Source organism: Myotis myotis, unplaced genomic scaffold (assembly GCF_014108235.1).
Source record: "Myotis myotis isolate mMyoMyo1 unplaced genomic scaffold, mMyoMyo1.p scaffold_m19_p_17, whole genome shotgun sequence".
In the NCBI taxonomy this organism is placed as follows: Eukaryota; Metazoa; Chordata; class Mammalia; order Chiroptera; family Vespertilionidae; genus Myotis; species Myotis myotis.
The window spans coordinates 35,027,149-35,042,889 of NW_023416321.1; the positions used below are offsets into that span (position 1 = coordinate 35,027,149).

Here is a 15,741-nt window from a genome sequence, read left to right on the forward strand (position 1 = left end):
CCCTCCCACACCCCTTTGGCTGACAGGATAAAAGGCGGCCAGCCCATCCAGGGGCAGATAGATAATCCATAGGTGGCCATGATCTATAACAGGTCTGACATGGGAGAACATCGCTGGCTCAGTTGGGGTCTCTCTTCTGGGAAATAAAACTGGGAACACCAAGAATGTGGGGCCATTAGCAGTGGGAGGAGGAGGGGGGAGGCCACCCTGAGGAGCAAGCAACACTGGTGGCCACATGGGGCCTTGTGGAAAGTCCGGGTGCAGACAGGGGGGCAGAAGCAGGCACAGCTGGGTTGGGTGGATGGAGAGGCCATGAGAGGGACCAGAGAGGCTGCCACTTGCTCGAGTCATTCCCTGTTCTGGAGGTTTCTGGAGTCTAGATCACGCATCTCCTGTCAATAACCCCCCATTTTCCAACAAGCTTCCTCTCTGCAATCCGATTAGTCCATTAAGCAGACACACCAGCCCGCCGGGGGGCAGTGGGCCAGTTGCAGGGAGAGAATAACCTCTGCTACTTCACGCAGCCCCAGGGCCACTCGCCACCCCCACGATCTGCCGGTAAACTTTCCCCTTTGGCGGGTACTTTCTCCTGAGTGAGGCCCTGGGAGCCGCCCCAGCCTCGCCCCCTCTGCTCGGAGATTCGGAGATTCGATTTCAACCGCAGGCCTGGGCAACAACCAGGGAGCCCTCCCCGCGAGGGAAGGAAGCAGTTCAAAGTAACAAGTCATTTTCACGGATGGAAGAGAAGACAAAAGAGGCAGAGTCTGCTCACCCCAGGCACCACCTGAGCTCAGCCTCACCTGGCGGTTTTATTTCCCGTGTTCGGATCAGCCTCGTTTAAACATCTGAGATCTCTGAAGCCCGGAGTGTCCACCAGAGGTTTTCCTTTGCCGTGGAATCAATAGTGCAAATTTTGTTCCAGAAAAATCTGCCAAGAACCATCCTAAACTTTTCTGAGTGAGAGATCTATCTCTTTTTCCAACACAGCTCCTGCCCCACTGGACACCCTCGGCAGCCCAGGTGGCCTGTCTTTTTGTGCCTGCCAGCTTCCTCCGGCCCCGGCCACGGCTACGGCCACGAGAAACAGAGCAGGGCTGGGGTGCGAGGCAAGCAGCCCTAGGCCCTAGATGAGCTACGTGGCCTCTCTGAGCCTCAGTGTCCTCATCTGTAACTTGGGGCTAATAATACACACCTTTTCTGCTTCTAAGGAGTCGTTGCACAGGGAAAAGAGGCCTTTCTGCATCCTCCTCGCTAAAGACAAAACAAAACAAAGGAAAACACACAACTGTTTCTTGCTGGTCCCTGGCACGACGTGTTTTTGTTTTTCCTCTTCCCTTTTTAAGCCCTAAGTAATCATGATTTAATTTCTCGTGCTGTTACAGAACAATTTAAAAATTAGGTTTTCGTAGTAAGTTTCTTGGGTTCCAACTAAATGCACAATCATTCAATCATCATTTCTAACCAACTCATAAAGACGTGGCATTCGTTATTGATTCAACCCTGTCTACCCAACGTCTACATCATGTGCTACATTTCAGTCATTGTACTTCGAGCGGGACGCTGCTTTACCCCGGCCTTGGTAAGAGAGACAGTGAGCGCTCTCCGATGGTGTCATCAGATGAGTACATAATAAAGGGAAACCAGGGCGAGCCAGGGGAAGGAGCTGCTGAAATTCGCTGGTAGGAGCTCTAGAGCAGCTGCCGAGGGCCTGCCCATGTCCCTCGCTTTTACCATTTCAGCACACACCAGCCTGACTCCCAGCTGTCAGAACCTGCATTTCGTAGCCCGAGGGCTTCCTCCAGCAGCAGAGCGCCTTTGCTCTCCCACACGGCAGGCAGGCCGAGAGTGCCTGCAAAGTAATCCCCCCACGGGCACAACACTCAGCCGGTGACAGGTGGGAGCTGTGTATAAACACCCGCTCCCCTCCCCGCTTTGGGTGAGCTAACATTGAGGTGCAGGCTCTACACCAGGGGTCCTCAAACTACGGCCCGCGGGCCACATGCAAATACAAATATTGTATTTGTTCCCGTTTTGTTTTTTTTACTTCGAAATAAGATATGTGCAGTGTGCATAGGAATTTGTTCATAGTTTTTTTTTTTTAAACTATAGTCCGGCCCTCCAACAGTCTGAGGGACAGTGAACTGGCCCCCCGTTTAAAAAGTTTGAGGAGTCCTGGTCTACACTGTGTCCCAAAGTTCCAGTGGGATGAAGCTCTGGTTGACCACGGTCCTAATTTGCGCGGAGTGCCCCTTATTGGCTTCTCCCCTTCTCTGTCTCACTTCTCCACTCCCCAGTGGCGTGTCGGAGGATGCCTCCCAGATCAGCGACTGGCCCTCGAATCCTGTCTCAGGCTGTACTTGGGGGAGAAGCTGGGTGATGGTAGAGAGACACGGGGAGCCATGGCGACTCACCATTGGTTGAATCCAACTGGAAGTGGGAGGGCATGGGAGCCCGTTGTTGAAGATAGAAGGGCCAACCTCCTGACACACACAGCAGGAGAAGGGTGGAGAGCAGGTCTTGGGGGACAAGTCTCCTCATGGAATTTGTCATCCAGTGGGGAAGGCAGATAATATCAAAGTAACTGCAGCCCTAACTGGTTTGGCTCGGTGGATAGAGCGTCAGCCTGTGGACTGAAAGCTTCCAGGTTCGATTCCAGTCGGGGGCATGTACCTTGGTTGCAGGCACATCCCCAGTAGGGGGTGTACAGGAGGCAGCTGATCGATGTTTCTCTCTCATCGATGTTTCTAACTCTCTATCCCTCTCCCTTCCTCTCTGTAAAAAATCAATAAAATGTATATTTTTTAAAAAAGTAACTGCAGCAAGCCCTGGCTGGTGTGACTCAGTTGATTGAGTGTTGTCCCATGCACCCAGAGGTCTCCGGTTTGATTCTCGGTCAGGGCATGTGCCCAGGGCTTCGGGCTCAGTCCCAGTAGGGAGTAGGAGGCAGTGGATTGATGTTTCTCTCTCACATGAATGTTTCTCCCCCACCCCCACCCCCCCACCGCTCTCCCTCTCTCTTCAAAGTCAATTAAAAAAAAATAACTACAATAAAATTGGTTGAGCACAATGACGGGGAAGTATAGGGTATTATGGGAACTCCAGGGCCCCTCCCCCAGTCCAGAAGGTGCAGGAAGGGTTCCCAGAGGCAGCCATGTGTAAGCTGAGTCCTGAAGCACAGGACTGAAGGCCAAGAGGCAGCAGAGAGCATCCTAGGCAGAGTGAGCTGCTTATGCAGATCCCTACAGAGGCGAGAGCATGAGGCAGTCGCATCGAAAGAAGTCCATTAGAGCTGGGCCTCAGAGTTCCAAGTGGGCAGTGGGGAGACAGGAGGGTGGAGCCGAAGGTGGGGCACACGGGGAGGTCTCAGCCAAGCTGGGAAGTCTGGACTATCCCCCAAAGAAAAGGAGTCACTGGACGGGATTGTGCAGCACTGTGGAAACCGGCCACAGTGTACAGCCTGGGTTGGGTGAAGGCAGGAGTGGAGGCAGGGAGGCTGCTGACTTGGTCTGGGAATTTACCCTAGGCCTGGCCCGGGCTAGGGTAGAGGCAGGAGAGGAGGAGAGGCGAAGGACACTGAAGGAGGACGGCCGCACTTCCCGGCGGGCCCATGGGAGAGGTGAGGGAGGGGCTTGTCCCTGGGTCCAGCCCCTGGGCTGGGGGTACCTGGGAGGATGATGGTACCAGATGCCAGAGATGGGGGGGGGGGGCATGGGGAAGAAGCAGGTTTGTAGTGAGCTCAGGGAACATCGGGGTCCGCTGGAATGATGGCTCTGGACATCAGAAGCAACATCTCAACTGGAGATGGGACGTGGGGGGAGCCAGCAAGTGGGCGCTGCAGCCAGTGTGTGCTGAACCCCCCAGAGCTGTGTGTGGAGGAGAGAGGGCCCAGGGCGCACGCAGGGGGGGCACCGCATGGGAAGGCTGGCAAAAGGAGGTGGAGCTGGCACAGAGGCTGAGGAACAGCAGGCACAGAAGTAAGAGGAAGACCCGGGAGCTGCTAGCAGGGAAGCCACGGGGCACCTGTGGCCCAACGCCACCGGAAGGTCAGGTGAGATGAGGAAATGTCTGGTAAGGTCAACGGTGAGCCAGAGCGGTGACAGTGGAGAGATGGAGGAGACACCGGGAGCCCGGCCGAGGAGTCAGAGGGAGGGGAGGCCCAAGTAGAGGCAGTGTCTGCAGAGAGCTCAATGGTCACAAGTTGTCCAAAGGAGAGGAGAAAGCCACCTGCCCCCACTGCAGGGGGGAGCTCCAACTCGGGCCCTGGGGACAGTGCAGTGTCTTCTTCGGCAGCACACAACACACCTCACACCTCGTGGCCTTCCCGGGTGCACTGACTTGCTAAGAGGGACTGTAAGGGAGGCTGCTGGGATAGCAGGAAGCCAGAGGAGGCCGCCCCTGCCCCAGTCCGCACTGATCTGTCTCGTATTCTGGCTCTGACACTGGATAACAGTTGAAGAAACTGCTGACAAACATTTGGAAAACCATTAATCCTGTCATATTGCAGATGGGGAAACTGAGGCCCAGAGAGGCGGAAACATGCCCAGGGCCTAGTGAGTCAGCCACAAAGATGGGGCCTAACACAGCCCCAAGACTCCAGCTTTGGGTTCTGTCCACAATCCCTGAGTCCCCAGGAAGGAAAGAGCCGTGACCAGGGTCGCACAGGGCCGCTGCTGGAGGCACAGCCTGGCGGCCAGTGAAGACAGAGACAGGCAGGAGAGTAAACAGCACACTGCATGAGGCCTGCAGCATGTGCCAACGAGAGAGGTGGCCAGGGGGTGCCGGCTGCCCCAGGCACAGGAGCAGAGCTGCCTCCCCCAGCGTCGGGCCTGCCCAGGCCGCCCCACACCGCTACCCAATGACCTCCCAGGTCCTGCCTCCCCCAAGGGAGCTGGCTTAGCCGTGTGGCCCACTACACCGCAGGCTCCTTCCTTCTCCCAGCCTGCTCAGACAAGCCCATGAATAGAACATTAAAGGCAAAACCTTCTCAAAGAAAAGGCAGCTCCCTGGTAGGAGTCGCCCCACTAAATGTCAAATGCAGAGCAAGGCTTCCTGCCTTGTGTGTTTCTCACTAATGGAGGCACCTTAGCCTCCATACCCCCATCATCCAGTCGCCCTATAAATAAATCATCGTAGGAAGAATGCCAATTTTCCCCCCAGGGCCTCATGAATCTCTCTATGTAAAGGCCCCTTCGCTACGTGCCGGCTCGGGTGCCCAGAGAAAGAGAGATGGCAAACTCTGCTAGGACACTTTTAGAGGCAGAAGCAAACTTTCACACCACCTCAGCGGGCTGAGAGCTGAGAGCCCAGCCGTGCTGCCTCTGCCCTCTGGAATCAGCCCAGGAAGCTGCCAATAGGCCCCACCTCCCGGGCCCGCTGTGGTCGGTCTTCCAGCAGATACGCAATGAGTCATGTCCACCCACCCCTGCATGGACGAGCCACACACCCGCTCAACAAGTTTTGTTCACATGTGTCACACACAGCGCTGGCCTGCCCACTCCTGGGAACCCCACTGAGTGGCTCACCAGCTCGTCCATGGCACCATGCCATGCTGGGCCCAGGGTGTGCGTGCCAACGTGGGCTCCAGGGCCAGCAGGCCAGGAGCGTGCACTCGGGTGCTCCACTCTGCCACGGCAGATGTCTGGCACGCACACTTCCCCGAGCCTGTTGTGAGCTCACCAGGCGTATTTCCCTCTCTCTCCTCTCTCTCTCTCTCTCTCTCTCTCTCTCTCTCTCTCTCTCTCTCTCTCTCTCTCACACACACACACACACACACACACACACACACACACACACTGTGCTGTGCCAATCCTCTTGCTGTGCCAGCACTGAATCAGATAGCAGGGGCTGTTTGCAGTTTCGGATCCCAACTTGGCTGGCTGATTAGCACCCACCATTATCTGTTTGCTCAGACACCCCACCTTGCTGCGGTGGAGGCGGCAGAAGTCCTCTCTGGAGTACAGATCTGAGTTCTGCAGCTACCATGATAGGCCAGGGCTGCCCATGGGGAAGCCCCCAGGAGGGAGCAGCACTGCAGAGGAGGAAGAGGGGCAGGTACAGGTGGGGGCCCAATAGCATCCAGCCTGCCAACTGCCATCCGCCTGGGCCGGCCTGTTTTGGGGCGGTTGCTCTCCAGACAACCACCAACCAGTCTGGGATGTGGCCATCAGCAAATCCACAGGTCAGGCTGCAATGGGAAGCGAGGGAGAGCAACGTATGGGGAGGGCCCAGCCCCCAGATAAACCACAGCCAGACCTTTCTCAAGGGCATGAAAGCAGACAGGCTGGTGCTGGCCCACTGTCCCACCTCTGTCTGTAATGAAGAAACAGGAACAGGAGACAGCAGGTGATGGGTGTGTCTGCCCAGACATAAAGGGGAGCAGAGCAGAAGAGACACGTGAGACAGCGGCTCAGAGTCCCAGAAGTGCCAGGTCCCGGCCAAAGGCACTCCTGGAGGGAAACCAGGAGGGGAGTGCATGGCACTACCAGGGAGCTCTGCAACAAGACACGAGTGATTCAGCAGTGCCCAGCACCCGCAAAACAAATGCCACATAAATCACGGCAGACGGGCATGTGAGACGGTGGAGCTCAGAGGCTGAGAGAGGGAGGAGAGAGTGTGTAGCAGACAGACCTGGGACTGCATTCTGAGTCAACGAGGAGTGACCAGGGCGAGGGACTTCATTTGTCTGTGCCTCGGTTTCCTTACCTCTACAGCAGGGACAAGCACAGACTGATCTTGAAGGGTGACTGTGGAGATGACATGAGATAAGGCGTAGCGTACAGTTAACTCGGCCCATTAGTAATTATAAGCAGCTGTTGTCAGCATGTGGACAGGGACTGGCACACACGGATCCAAGGCAGGTTGGGAAGAAGAGTCCAGTCCCTGCTGCCCCTGTGTTCAGGGAGCATCCACACCTCCTCCCAGCAGCTCGGCCAGGCATGCCGAGTCCCGAGGTGGCTTTGCCTCACTCTAGTGATGGGCACCCAGTCAGCTGGGCCTCCTCTCCGTAGTCAAAGGCATCTAAGGAGGTCCCTGCTCCTGGGCCCCCTAGCCAGCTCCAAGGAGCCCTCACCCTGAGGTCCCCACCCTCTCACTCACTTCTACCCAGGGTGGTCTGGCCAGTGCACCCCGAAGAAACGGCTGCTTCCGGCACTCGGCGAGGAGGTCCTGCCTTCTGCTGTCCCTGGAGGCTCTGTTCCTGTTTCACCAGCTATTTTGCTTCCTCGGCCATCTGTTCCCTCCCTGTCATCTCCTCTCTGCTTTAACCTTAACCACTACTTTGCTGCAGATGGTACCCAACAGATCCGTTCTTGACATCCTTCATGATGCCTGCCCCCTCCTTCTCATCTCCCGCAAGTGAACTTCTGCTCTGTCCTTTTTCAGGCCCTGACTCCAAAGCTTGGAGTTGGATTCACCCCACAAGCCTCCCTCCTCGGATCCATCTGCTGTCAATCTGCTACAGGTCTGAGGGCAACCCACCCCTCCCCTTGCCTTTTCCTTTTCCTAACGAGTCTTTCTCTTTTCAAACTCGGCCAAGAACCTCTGCTGGCATCAAGTCTGCTGTCTGCTCCAGATACCTACCTGGTCCCCATACACAGAGGGCTCTGGGTTGGCCGCCTGAGACGGAGACCAGAAACCCTGGGATTCATCCATTCCTGTAGTGGAGGGGCCACTGGACCCAGGCTGGGAGTTTGGGTCGGGAACAGTTTCTCTGTAGAAAATGGACCTGTGGACTGCAGTGAGGTGTTGGCATGGCAGGAACCGAACCGAAACACGTTTTCTACATGGTCTGAGCTCACAAATGGAACGCTGCCACTGCCTTGCTGGTCTTTATTCTGGCCACCAGTAAGAAAACGCATGCATGGACTTTAGTTAGCAACTCACTCTGCCTCTTCTTTCTCTTGAGATATCCTAGTGCTCCCCCCAAATTCCTCCTCTTGGCTTCTCTTTTCTGGCATAAGGACCAGGAGCTTGGAAGAAAGAAGCATCCCAGAAGCTCCCAATTAAAGAAGCTGTTTTGGTGGCAATGGTTTCACAAGGCTGCTTTCCTTGAGTGGGACAGAACGGGTCTGGGAAGAGTGAAATTCCACTTCTGCACCTGGATTTGGGCTAAGAAGCCTCATATCTCAACCCTCTCAAGCAGGACTCTTTATGTCCCCTCTCCATGTCCTCTGCACAGAAGGTAGTGTGTCTTGGCTGTCCATGGGACACTCCTCTCTTCCCCTCTCCACTGGGACTAAAGTGGCCCCAGAGATGGAGCCTGTTCACACCTGGCCACATGGAGATTCTCTGATCTTCTAGGGAACCTCTGGATTCAAATCAACCAAGCATCTGACAACCCCATGGTCCCGCGCTCCCTGTGCCTTCCCTTCTTTCCACAAAGGAGACCCAAGCTAGCCACCAGGCCAGCCCATCTGGCTATGGAAACCAAAAGGACACAATGCATCTTACTGGGTTGCAGGACTTCATCTAGTGCTTGCTGAATTATTTAGGGGTAGCATTAACTTATAAATGAGTGTGTTTGACTGATTTTGTGGTTGATGTACAGATAAATTCTAATGAAAGACAGCTACAAGATTTTAAATTATTAATTCGACTGCCACTTAACAAAGCCTATTTGGCACTCTATTTCCTTGCTTAACAAGACAAAAAACTTTAAGATTCTGGATTAGCCCAGAGGCTGTTGATTTGCATGCTGTTTTTATAGCTCTAAAAATGAAAACCATAGATTCTGACCTTAAGCTGGCCGCTTCTGGCTCAGCAACATCCCCAGCAGGCTGCCCCTCCTTCCCGGATGGTGCTGGGTGGCTCGGGGCCTCGCTTGCCCTGCCTGCCTCTCATCTCTGACCGGAGGTTTACTTTTTATACCCCTGGTTCTACAGGGCAGGCCAGGATATGGAAAAGCTGGCAGGGCAGTTGCCGAAGCCTTCAGCTACCAGCCCTGTCAGCAGCAGGATCCACTGAGCTCGGGGCTGTTCTGGTTCACTGAGGTAGGGCTGTGCTCAGTAGAATCCTTCATTAGGAGATGCAAGGCAGCACCCCCTAAAATGTCCTGCCAGCGGACAGCAGCCTGCTTGCTCTAATAGGACAACCAGAAATCAGAGATGACCCTCATGGTCCAATAACTACTCTCACCTTCCTCCTTCTCTGAGACTTTGGACCACTGAGCCTCCCAACTCCACAAAGCACTCCATTGTCAAGACCATGAGCACTACCCTTTGCAGAAAGGTAAGGGTTTTTTCTCCTCTCCTCTCTCCCCAGGACCTGGGGAAGGCTACTTTTTTTTTCTCTCATCTTTCAAACCCTTTTCCAAATCATAACTGAAATATGAAACTCCTCAGGGGCAAGACCCCATGCAGGGCTCTGCATCAGATAGACAGAGACACTGCAACCCATCCTATAACGTTTTTGATTGGAGCCTTTAGAACAATTTCAAGAAGCAGGAACTTCAATGGCCACCTCCCTTGACATTCGCCTCAGGCACACCTTTGGCTGTGGGCACATACCTAGAATCCACACCGAGAATCTGAGTGTCCTACAAGTGTGTAAAACACACAAGTCCTAGGGATCAGATCTGGGGCAGAGGGAGAAAATTGCCCAGGAAGAAAACAAAAGTCCTTTGCCCACACAATGTCCAAGCAGCAGGCTCCAGGCCATGGAGCAGTCTCCTCTCCTCTATTTCCCTCAGGCCAATCCAGGTGGAAACCGCTTTTTGGTAGAAGATCTGCCATCAACCACGCTGTACAGGGAGGGGGAAATAGGCCTATCTAGAAACACACGTGATTGCCAAGCCTCCAGGGCCACCTCTTGAGCAGGTAAGAGCCTCCCCCAGGAATGGCCCCCAGAATGCACTGGGCTCATCCCACTCGGGGCCTCTGGCTAGCAAAGATGGGAGAGAAAGGCTTCTGGAGGCTGCTCAAGCCTCCCCGAGCACCTAAACCATCTAAACGAGTATGTGGGTTGCTTCATGGCTTATTTCTAACTGCAAAGTGCCAAAAGACAAAAGGCCAAAGGGAAAATGAGATGTCAAGTCCTCCCTACTGCCTCCATCACACACCTGCAGTCAAACATGGTGGCCTTTTAAAACTGGCCTGGGAAGCCTTCCCCACTGGGGCAAGTTTGCATGCTCCAGGCCCAAGCGTCGCAGGTTTGGGCTTGTGCTCAGCTCTGTAAAAAGCACCCTCTCTGTGCAGACACTCTGGTTGCTGAAGGGATTTTTAGTCCCTTTCTGCAGGGACAAGGAACTGGGGTGCATCAGGGAAGGGTTTTCTCACCAGCCAGGGAGACTGTTCCCACACCACAGTGAGAGGCAGTCCCCATCGCCTCGGCACTGCACCGACCCACGTGGAGGGCACAAGTCACACACAAGTTTGTATTGACACGACAGGGTAACCCCGGATCCTGGGTCAGCCTGAGCAAGTGGGGACCATCGCACAGCCTTTATCGCTCCCAGGGAAGGCGTGGTTTCTTCACCCACCGGTCCAACCTGCTTATGGGGTCTCTTCCATCACCCCTACATCTGTTTCTCCCCGCCCACCCGGTTCTCGGCCACCTCCCCCTGCCCGTTTTCTCCTTCTCCATCCTACTGTGAGGTCAGAATCCTGTGCTTACGACACCTCGGTCTGTTGCCATGGAAACAAGGGCGGATTAAGGCTGGAGCGCGGAGCGCAGGGATCAGGCCCCTCCGTTACCTGAGCTCTCGCTTCAGCCGGTTCCCGCAGGGCCCGCACTGTCCGCCGCAGGCGCCGAAGCTCATCGGCAACCCGGCCCGAGCCAGGGACGGACAGGGGAGTGGGGGCGGCGGGGCGCGGAGCCCACCCGGACTTGCGAGGGGAGAGAAGCAGAGGCAGAGGTCGGGGCTGCGGGTGGTGGGGCCCACGGACTCACGGCTTGGTCACCTGCCCTCCCTGGGCCCCGGGGACCGCTCCCCGCGCGGCAGCTACGTGGGGGCGCGGCGGAACTTCCCCAGCACTGGCGCCAACTTTGCAACGCTCGGCCATGAGCCGGGCTGCCGGAGGGTCGTGGTGAGGTGGTCACTGGGCAGACCTCAAGTTGAGCCTGGCACAGGCAGCGCACGCAGCCGGCACGGCCTCCGCTTTCGCATCCCTCCGCTCTAGGGGTAGGGAAAGTTTGAGGAGCCAGACATTAGGCGCTAGCCATCCCCCTCGACCGCTGGGTGCCCGGACCCCGTCCCTGGAGACCAAGGCTGGGTTGCAGGGAAGGTGCCCGCGTCCCGGCCCCACCTGGGAAGCTAGGGCGCGCAGTGAGTGCCCGGGCCGCGCGGTGACTGGCCGAAGGCTGCACTGGAGCGGGTTGGACCGGCCCCACATAGCGGCAGAAGCCCGCGACGTGTGCCTGCGCTGGGGACGGAGCCTGCAAGTGCAAAACTTTGTAATAGCAAAGCAGAGGTCCCAGGAGGCCAGCTTCCCTTCCATCATGGGCAGCTCACGGTGGTCTCGAAATGACCTCGTCGAGCCTGATCCCTAGGCCTGGTAGCTTGATCCATGGGGCAAACCCCGTGTCTCCCAAGGGGCCACGGAACCAGGTTGAGCTCCAGCAACAACCCCTCCGCGGGTGCGCACCCGCAAAGCCCACCAGCTCGCCTGGGGCTGCTCCCGGGCCGGAGCCCCGGCTCCGGGCAGCACCCAGGTTCGCGGCTCTGCCCCGTGCGCATCCAACTCCAACTTGCCCCTGCGGCTCCAACTCACCTTTGCGAAGCATGTTGACCGCGGGGCCGCCACTCTGAGGTCGGCCTAGACGCGCTCCCTCCGGGGTCTGGATTCAAATCCTTGGGCGCTGGCTGCAGCTAATCCGAGCGCGTCGAGGCGGCGGCAAGCCGGGGATCCGCTTGTGCCCGGCGGCGCGGCCCCGCAGGGGCATGGTGAGCCCGAGCCCCGCGCAGAGGGCACCGGCGCCCACCAGCAACCGTGGCGCTGCCCAGCAGCCCCGCGCGCTCGCTAAGCCCCGGGACGAGCGGCTTGCTCTGCGAATCCGGCGGCCTGCTTCTGCAGCCCAGAGCACTTTGCAGGCGGTTTTGAGGGGGGACGCCGCCCCCCGGCCGCGGCCCCCTTCCTTTCCGCCCCCTCGGGCCGCCGCCGCCGCCGCCGCCGCCGCTGCTGCACAAGGGCGCTCGCACGCAACGCGGAGCTCCGGGGAAAGCGCCCGGCGCGCGTTTGCAGGACCGAGCGAGCGGCGGAGCGGGGCGCCTCCCTTCCTCCCCCCGGCTTCCCCCACCTTTCTTCCTCCCACCCTCCTTCCCTCCCTCGCTAGCTCCCTCCCCCTCGCTCCGATCCCCGCCCCCGCTCACGGAGCGCCTCCCATACAAAATTTATGAAAGTGCTCTCAGCTCGCGGTGCCGAGCGCCGTCCTATTCCCAGGGCAGCGGCGCTCAGCCGCGCGGCGCCGCCTCCCAAGGTGTTTTCACTGAGCCCGCCCCCGGGGACGACCCTCCACCCCAGTGCGTCCAGGTACCTGTCCCAGACCCCGGGCCGGTCGTCTGACCACTCAAAAAGCCCCTCCCCGTCCCCGTGGGCTCCCCAAAGCTCGTACCCGCAGCCCAACCCCCCGTCCGTTCGCCCTTCGCGGATGGAGGTCACCCAGCCAGGCAGCTGGAAGCGTGCGCTCAGCCGACCAGCTGGGACGAGACGACCGCCGCCCTGAGCCCGCGGTCACAAGTCCGCATCCCTGCCCATCTCCTCTGGGGTCGGCTCGGCTTCCTCCTAGGAGGCTCGACGGCTCCTCCCAGCCCGGGACAGCTCCGACAGACCCTGCCGCCTCGCATCCTGCGTCCCAGGACACTATTCTTTTTGGGAAGAGGTGTGGCGTGCCCCCAGGCGGGTCTAGACCCCGTAGCAAGCATTCTAGGAGGCCCAGTTGCAAACCCAGAGGGAGGGAAGAACCAACGTGGGGCTCCAGTGAGCCTCCCCCGCCTAGGGGGCCCTCTGGTTTCCATCCGTCACAGACCCCGCCGGGGCTTTGTAGAAAATGGAGGAGGCGCCGCCTAGAAAGTAGGTCCCGCAGGGGCAGATTGGGCTGAGCATTCAGACTAGGCAAGATCCTGGGTGGAGGCCGGCACCCCCTACTGGCCTGGGATAAGAGGGGTCCTGACGGCAGAGGAAAAAGTGGGCTAAGTCACGCATTCACCACATGTTCACTGGGGGGCTACCATGTGTAAGGCACTACTATTCCTGGGACTCCAGCCAATGCAAAAGATAAGGCCCTGCCTTTGTGGAGTTTACAGCCTAACAGGGACCTAATGCGGGAAGTCTCCATGAGCCGGTGCTTGGGAGGAAAATGGTGGTGTTCCGGAGCTGAAATGAGGGGCCAGGGAAAGCTCTTTGCTCAACTGACACCCAAGCAGAGATACAGTTAAAGTGAGAGGACGAGTTGTGTGATTTGTTGGAGAAAAACCTGGCACTGTAGGAAGACCAAGAAGGCCAGTATCATTCATTCACCCATGCATGCATTCGATGCACTGAAGCTGAGCTAACGATATAGACTTGGCTTTCCAGAAGCTGAAGGAAGGAAGACCCACAATCCGTTTTCCGAATGTTATAAGAGGAGATACATAGGGTGGGAGAGGTCTCTGCGGGCTCTGTAGGGACGTGAAGGACCATCAAGAAGACTTCACAGAAGAGGTGCCATTTGGGTTCGATCTTGAGGGCTGTGTCCCAAAGGCTGAGAAGGAGAAAGGCCTTTCTAGGAAGGAGAGAATTGCAGCTGTGAGAATAAGGTGAGACAGCAGGCTTGTTGGGAAGATTGGTCCATCTTGAGGTGGGGACTGAAGGCAGCTTTCTCCTAGCCTTGACCAGCTGCAGGGCTGGGCTGCCCAGGCTCCCTGCCTCAGCCCTGCCATTTTGACACTAAAGCTAAACTCAATGACACAACTTGCAGAGGCCCTCCGCGTGTAAACTGAGGCCCAGGGAGGTTGAACAACTTGCTCAGCATCATACAGCAGATCAGGGCCAAACTGTCAGCCTGAAGCAGGGTGTGCTACTCCTCCACCCACCTCCCCAAGCCGCCTCCCCATGAACCCCTGCCCCACAAACTCCAGCCTCTCAGGCAAAGTTGGCTGGAACTGGGCGTGAGTGTGAGAAGCAGAGTTATTTCAGCCTCAGCAGGGCTGAGTGCGGCTTTGGAGTCCAGCCAGGGGTGGGGGTGACTGTAGGCGGGTGTTGTGGTTAATGTGGGGGTGCACTGCGCCCGCCTTCTTGTCAGGCAGTAATTACTCAGACTGCTGAGTAACTCGGGCAGGGAGACCCCCCACAGACAGATGGAGGTGTTCTTGGACTAAGTTGAATGGCAGCCCCCAATGTTTTGCACTGCAGGGTCTTGGGGGACATGCTCACATCTGTCCTTGATGTCTAGTTGGCCTGGACATCACCTGTTTCTTTTCGGGGGCTGGGGCAGCTCATTCAGCACAAAGGCTGTAGTGCAATGTTATAAGACAATGGGGACCTTCCATTATCAAGCACTTCTACCTCTGCTGCCCCCACCTCTACCTCAGAAAAAGCCCCAGCAGGGTGCTGCTAGGGAGAAGCCACTGCTCTGCGGAAGCCAATCTTTTTCCCTCTTGGAACTTAAAGCTGCATCCAGAACCAGAGCTGCCCACAGGCTGGACCTTCGTGTTGTAAAGGGGGAGAAGCTGGACTGAGGGGATCCCTAGAATTGATACCCTGCGCCCTGGGGATCCAGAGAAACTGAGGGAGATGGGAAGTTCAGGCTGGACTCTCATCAAGGTGAGAGGTGTGTTCTTGGAGCCATGTTGCCCCACATCCCTGTTCAAAGTGGTGACTGTCGGAAGAGCATGAGTCGGTGGTGGGAGGGGCAGAACATTGACCCCTTTTGGTCCTCCTCTTGGCTGCTCACGGCCAGCCTGCCCAGCCATCCCTCCTCTCTGGGCAGCCTCCCAGGCAGGGCCAGTCCCCTCTGCTTGTTTTTCACTTCTCTCTGCACCTTAATTAGGAGTTTCCAAGCTGGGAGGGCCTCCAGGGGAGCCTGAGGCCACAGAGCTGTCTTAAAGGGCCAGCTGTGCTCACATCACCACTGCAGAGAGGGGAAGATGGTGCCAGAAGGCTGGGTGGGCAAATAGCTCTGGGAAACCATTGCTCTATGGGGCAGACCTTGCTGAAGGCCAGTCTTGAAGGTACTTTGCTCTTTCAAAGGTCCACGCTGTCTCACTGGCTGCTCTGCCTTCCCTTTGGGATCCCAGGAGCTCAGCCCTGAGCAGGAGAATCTACCATAAGCCTAAGGGGCAGCCTGGGCAGGGAAAATGTGGGCCAGAATCCAGAATCCAGAATCTGTGTCCTTGGACTGCCCCATCCTCACCGGAAGCACCTCAGGCTCAGGACCTTCTCCTGGTAGCATTTCTTCACCTGAGACCCCTCCACACTGTGGGTTCTAAAGGTGAGAAGGGCCCTAGCTGGTTTAGATCAGTGGCTGGAGCGTCAGCCTGTGGACTAAAGGGTCTTGGGTTCGATTCTGGTCAAGGGCTCGTGCCCTGGGTTTCGGGCTTCATCCCCAGTGTGGGGCATGCAGGAGGCAGCCAATCAATGATTCTCTCTCATCACTGATGTTTCTATCTCCCTCTTCCTCTCCCTTCCTCTCTGGAATCAATATATATATGAAAGGCACCCCACCCCGGCGCTCTGGAAATCTGCATCAAGACTCAATTTGGAGCTGGGCACAGAGTTCTGTCCTGTGGGGCAGCGGGGTCCTCCGAGGTAGGGAATGTGGCCCCACCTA

General features: G+C 57.1%; 1 protein-coding gene across 3 annotated transcripts in view; it reads right to left on the reverse strand.

The window, feature by feature from the left end:
• The window catches only part of RTN4RL1 (reticulon 4 receptor like 1), a 69,832-nt gene extending 57,616 nt beyond the window's left edge, over positions 1 to 12,216 (reverse strand). For all 3 annotated transcript variants that reach the window (XR_004972923.1, XR_004972924.1, XM_036341021.1), the window contains exon 1: positions 11,706 to 12,216. Coding sequence is in view for 1 of the 3 variants with exons in the window: in XM_036341021.1 (XP_036196914.1) it covers positions 11,706 to 11,718 (13 nt within the window). In the remaining 2 variants the exon portion in view is untranslated. The remainder of the gene's footprint in view (positions 1 to 11,705) is intronic.
• Between the last annotated feature and the right edge of the window lie 3,525 nt (positions 12,217 to 15,741).